At 32.7% G+C, this 6000-nt stretch overlaps 1 protein-coding gene across 1 annotated transcript; it reads right to left on the bottom strand.

Moving 5' to 3' along the window:
- Positions 1-941: 941 nt before the first annotated feature.
- LOC111374851 (elongator complex protein 6) lies at positions 942-5475 on the bottom strand. Its single transcript, XM_022997599.1, has 5 exons — positions 5237-5475; positions 3208-3280; positions 2621-2823; positions 2391-2537; positions 942-1372 (listed from the first exon to the last, which is right to left on the bottom strand). The coding sequence occupies exons 1-5, from the start codon at positions 5441-5443 to the stop codon at positions 1253-1255; spliced, it is 750 nt and encodes a 249-aa protein (XP_022853367.1). The 5' UTR covers positions 5444-5475; the 3' UTR covers positions 942-1252.
- Positions 5476-6000: the final 525 nt, after the last annotated feature.

Below are 6000 nucleotides of genomic sequence, written 5' to 3'. Positions count from 1 at the left end.
TAAAAAAAAAAAAAAAAAAAAAAGACTTGATGTTGTTTCAACTCTTGGGATCCATATAACCTTGGCTTGAATATCAGATTGGCCCATTCAATGGCAAATGAAGTGATTGAGCAACGAAAAATTTAGAAGTTGGCTCGATACTAACATCCTATAAGAAAATCTAATAGTTCACCAATATAACACCATAGTCGATCAAAGCTCTTGTACTCATTAGCTTGTTACGTCTAAATACTCACTATTCATTGGATCGAGCTAAGTATCTCTCAGCTTCTTTACGTGCTTCACATGAAAACTTGTGAAAACTTACGAAACCATTTACGTGTCTTGTTCAAGTATAATGCTCTTGTTCGAGTAACACTTACAAAACCTCAATATTTAAAAGTTCAAAATAATATTAATGATTTAGAAAATAGACTTCAACTATAGTGGTATATATGTATATTTTATAATGTCAATAACATGGATTTTATGGGCATACGAACGAACTTATCGTTCAATGTTAAAGCAATAACCTACATTCTTTAAAACAAATTCACAGGGAAAATTTAAAATTTCACACCAGATGCACTCCACAAAAATTGAAAAAGAAGAGAGAGAATATACCATAAGAAATTAACATTAATATTAGAAATATAACTGTATTTTGAAAATGCTATATTTTAAAAGTAAATAAGTTCATATGTAAACCCATTTTTCTAGAAAAATGATAATTCGACTAAAATTTTTTCAAAACATAGCAGTTATAATAAAACAATGATTCAAATAAAATAAGGACCAGTTGGAATTGTAATATGTAACAGTGCACATGTTTATTAGTTTTGTCAAAATGGAAAATTTTTCTTCAACCTTCGCAAAATGTAACAAATCCTCTCAAAATCTATCTCCAATCTTTCAATTATGTAGCAATACTCGTCATTCCCTCCATTTTGATCATTAAATGATGGATTTGATCTTCCTTTTTTAAATAAATAAATATAAAAAAAGCGGTAAAATAAGAAAAAATCACTTAATCGTGACTACACAATGGGATGGTTGTAACTTCCACTTAATTCCAAACAACACCCAAATATGTAGAAAACACACTTGCTCAAGAATTTAACAGGAGACGCACCCTTCCGAATGTTGATTCCAGGAAACTTGAAATGCACTTCCATGTAACAAACTGATTCATGGCACTGAATTACTTGGCATTTTTATCAACAAATGATGATATAAATGCTTATCACCTTGATTCTGTTCCAGGACATATCTTTCAAGTTCGACTTCCTGGATAGAAATATTCGATCTGATTATCCTTAATCCTGAACTGGAAATTGCAAATCTTTCCCGAGTTACAGACGCCACCTCCAAGTCCTTTGTCTATAACAGTCAACTGCAGAGACGGAAATTTGAGCACCATTTGGTTAGTCAATACAATTAGTCGCAAGATAGATTGTTCTCTTTGCATGGATAGTTCTTTTAGCCATGCTGGACCAAGAAGGTCACTTAACGTCTTGCTTTTTATGCCACATCACATTTCCATTTGCCATGTCATCAAATTTGTTAGCTGTGGCAAACGGAGATGGATGGGGTGAGTCACCCAATAACCATGCAAGCACAATCAACTTTTTGTCGAATGCAGGGACTGAGCTAGGAACTTAAGTTACAGTGGGCAAAAATTTAGAAATTTAATGTACAAAATACCTATTTAGTGCTTACCTAGTTTGTTGCTAACAACGTGGACGGATAATTAGATGAATTGTTAAGTTTGTTTCGATACTTTAAAAACAAACTAATCAAATGCCTACTTAGTGCTTACATAGTTTGTTGCCGACAACGTGAACGGGTAATTAAATGAATTGTTAAACTTGTTTCGATACTTTAAAAACAAACTAATCAAATGACTATAAAAAAATTTGATTAGAAAATTCATTAAANATGAATTGTTAAACTTGTTTCGATACTTTAAAAACAAACTAATCAAATGACTATAAAAAAATTTGATTAGAAAATTCATTAAAAACTACAAGTTTGCAACAATTAAAAATCATAAATATAATGTATAAAATCATAAACATAACATAATTAAAAAATCATAACATAACCAAATATAAAATAAGAAACCGATTTTACAAATTGTGGTGGGTTGGTTAATGGTTGGTGGGCTAATGGACTAAAATTAAAATATTTCAATATTTTCTTGGGACTTTTATTGGACATGGGCTTGGGCACTACCGGGCTGTCCCTTCCCTCCGTCTCTGGTCAAATGGATGTCGCTACATGTAAGATATACTACTAGAATTCTACTTTTCCAGAATTCAATATCTCGTATTTAAGCATACAACATAAGCACTAAAATCTAAATACTTGTGTCAAAACTTAAACAAGATAACAGGATTAGACAACTTTACCTGTCCATGGACATCGGTTGCTAGACCAGTGGATAAAGGTTCAGCTTTAATCACTACATCTGCATGGTATTCCATTTGTAAAATTAATGATGACTTATCCAAGCTTGAATATATATCCTCGTGGTTAAGAGTGATAAGTGAACAACCCTGATAAAGAACAGAGCATAAAACATTTTCCTCGATAATAGCAGCACAAGCTTAAAGTAAAATATTGAGTAATGATTTCTTACAAATTCAGCTGTTAAGCTGTAGCAATAATGCAGGAAATCAAGGACCATATTTGACAAGCAATTAACAGCCACTTCCAGAAGAGAGACATCGTCAATTATAATAGTAATGTTCCTGGCAGGAGATGAACATATTTCTACTGCTTTGTGAACTTTCTCGTACAACGAAAGAAGTAAATCTTCACTAGTTTTCTCTTCCTCTCTACCTAATCATAAATTGTGCCATCAGCTGTTTTGTTGTTCAAATGAACAAGAAAGATCAAATAAAAACGTTTAGGGGGAAGTTAACTTAACCAGAAACAGTCAATTTCTCATGCAAAGTGCACCTTCAAATTTCTACTTTGAATTTAATCAATCTTGTTAGAAAATACAATGCATAGTGTTGTATAATTCAAATGATGATGATCTATTACTTAGATATGTTGTCCATATGGAATTATTTTGTTGTAACATCTATAACTGCTTGCAGTTTAGGTGGACACATTTGCTCCTTCAGGATAAACCAATTTAAATATGAAGCATGTCTATGGAAACATAGGACAAAAATAATTAACATCACATGAAAATTTTATTTCCACGGACGTCCTCACCTAAACTATTGAGCATTAGCAGGTCGAAGAATAGCAATCTCTTATTATCCCGCCGGACAACCAAGTTGCATCCCTGTTAAATCAACAACTCATGGGCTTTAGAATTCAGTAACAAAAACATTGAAAAATATTTTTTTATCTTAAGCCCTTGTTTGAGCTCCATTTTTTTGGGGGGTGGGAATGCATTCTGAATAATATATTGATGGAGAATTTATGGTTAAAAATTAAGGAAAAATTTTGGGTTTGCGTGTAATATTATTTTATTGAAAAATTGTGGTTGAAAATGAGTTTTGAAAAAATGAATTTTTAGAATAATAGGGCTCAAACAAGGGCTAAAAGTCAAACATATACATACTCATGAAGATCCAGTACACAAAGAAAAACCTAGCTTCCATATAACCTTAGCATATGAAGACATAAAACATGTTTCGAATTTTTCACATGATACAAGAGAAGCAAATGGATCAAGAGTCAACCAGAAAATTTGCCACAAAATTTCAAAATCCTCAATACAGTGCAAAAGGAAGCAAGTGGTTGTTGAGAACGAAAACCACTTGAAGTAAATTTGCTAGTTTCAGGTTGAATAGAATTTTCATTCTTACATTATCGGCCTAAGTTTTAGAAGTTCCTCCAACGACGGACTCCGTATACATAGAGTGAGTGCCCAATTATTTGCCACCATCAGACTGATATTCTTTCAGACATTCAAATAACAACATAAAAGTTCAAAATCTTATCTATACTTTTCTTGGAAAGCCTGTTACCAGTAGATTTCAAGTAGAAGTACCAAAACTGAATGCATTCTAGTTTGTCGCTACTATAGAATTTCAACCAGAGAGATTCAGGCCTCTCAGAATCTCTGTACAGCACCAATAAGCAATGAGAAATGTGAAATGAATATCCAGCATTTGATAATATTTGCGATCTACGGTACTCTGAAAAACTTGAGTCTCTGCTCAATAAGTGAAAAACAATGGTAAACTGATGAACGGAAATTCATTTTCATGCACAGTTGCCAACCTGACACAACCCAAAATACATGGAAATATGGTCGATCAAAACCTGGAAACTTTTTTCAAATATAATGAAAATATCACTCCTGGCACTTAATTTGCACAATAAATTCATGAAATCATAGGTACATAATACACCATCATGTCATGTACTGAAAATTTCTGATCCAGTAAGGCTAAATATTTGCCCTAGAGAACCAAGTACTACCTTTTTCTGATACCAAAATCCTCCATTATCTTTATTGTTTACATTAGTCTCTGAATGCTTGATCATTCAGTAGCGTGGTCATAAAGAAATCGTAATAGTTGATGTTCATAAGCTGATATAGGTTTTGGCACAGTTCCACCCTTTCCTCACGTGCTAATTCTAGAATTCAGTGACATTGGAATTTTGTCAACTGTAAAAAAGCAACATGTATTATCTGTAGCTTATGACGGACTATTTGGAGTCTAACTAAAACCTAATATAATTGATCAGTAAGATATAGCTGATACAATCGTATTCTACTAAGTAATCGTGTAGCTTCAGCTACCTGATCATACAAGACTTGTGTCAACAGACAAGACCAATCTCAATTGTGCAGCTCTGGTTCATGAATGCTCCAAGTCACAGATACCAAATCAAACAATGATAATCAGTACAGTCTCCAAATTCTTCAGCAACCATTCAATATTTAAACAAAATGGTTGTTTATGGACAGATCATCTCCAAAGCCCATATGGATATAGGTGAAGCAACCTTATAGTAGAAATAAGAAATCTCTTACAATAATTCATAATAAAGTATTTATACTTATACTTATACTTAAATACTTGCACGCGCATAAAAAATATGCAATTTTCCTCTAGTAAATTCAATCTTCCAAATATAACCAACAATAAAAACGATAGCCGGGGCAATAAAAAAAGGAACTTGGTGCTTTCCGTACGAAAGCTGTGCCACTAAACTTGCTCCTCCTCCATTCCCACTCAACCAAAAAATAAGTAAATCGTACACAGAGAGAGAAAGTAAGTACCATTTTGCGGAGGATGCGATCATAGTGAGAGAAGGGTTGGGAAAAGGAGAGGAAAATGACGGCGTCAGAGGAGTTAGGGGATAGTGAGCGCTTGAGAAAGTGGTGGAGCACGAATGCTCCACTAGTCTCGACGCAATCCTCGATGAGAACCACTCGCCCGCCGCCGCCGAGGGCATCGTCTAAAAGGTTTGGAACTTGGACATCCATTGTTGTGACGGGTCCAATTGAATACGGATGCATTTATATATCTAGTCCGACCCGGATGTCCAGCTGCGTCTCTAATGTGCTACATATACATAATTATCTACATAATAGTGTACATAATTACACATTACACTAAATTCAACTTTTAATTCAAATCTCACACTTACATAATAACAATCAAATGATTGCCACATTACATTATAAACACCATTATATACAATAATTATTTATAAATAGAATTTTCCTTAAAATTATTACCCCTCGTCCTAATTCATTTTTTACACGAATTAAAATATTTTCTTTAACGTCATTAAAAAATTAACTTTTGTTAAGATCTTTCCTAATTTAACTTTATTTAAATTTCAGTATGTAGTAATAAATTATTGTTGAAATTAATAAAGAATTTGAATGATTTAATTTGAAAAAGAAAATAAAAAATGAGAATTGTTCCATATTTTCAAGAAGTGGGAAATGTATATATTTAGATGATTTCAAAAAGTTAGCATATTAAGTGAGAAAAATTGAATATGGATATATTGGTAAAGAAATAAAATAAAATA

Source organism: Olea europaea, unplaced genomic scaffold (genome assembly GCF_002742605.1).
Source record: "Olea europaea var. sylvestris unplaced genomic scaffold, O_europaea_v1 scaffold1300, whole genome shotgun sequence".
NCBI classification, from domain to species: Eukaryota; Viridiplantae; Streptophyta; class Magnoliopsida; order Lamiales; family Oleaceae; genus Olea; species Olea europaea.
Note: the sequence above shows the minus strand (reverse complement) of the source record. Positions and strands in the feature narration are given on the sequence as shown.

What these genes read in the sequence shown, in the direction of transcription:
- LOC111374851 (XM_022997599.1), bottom strand. Translation starts at nt 5,443, where the DNA reads ATGGATGTCCAAGTTCCAAACCTTTTAGACGATGCCCTCGGCGGCGGC. An exon ending in ATCGCATCCTCCGCAAAATG is followed by an intron (nt 3,281 to 5,236) that starts GTACTTACTTTC and finishes TTGATTTAACAG; the next exon opens with GGATGCAACTTGGTTGTCCG. An exon ending in GCTAATGCTCAATAGTTTAG is followed by an intron (nt 2,824 to 3,207) that starts GTGAGGACGTCC and finishes ATTTATGATTAG; the next exon opens with GTAGAGAGGAAGAGAAAACT.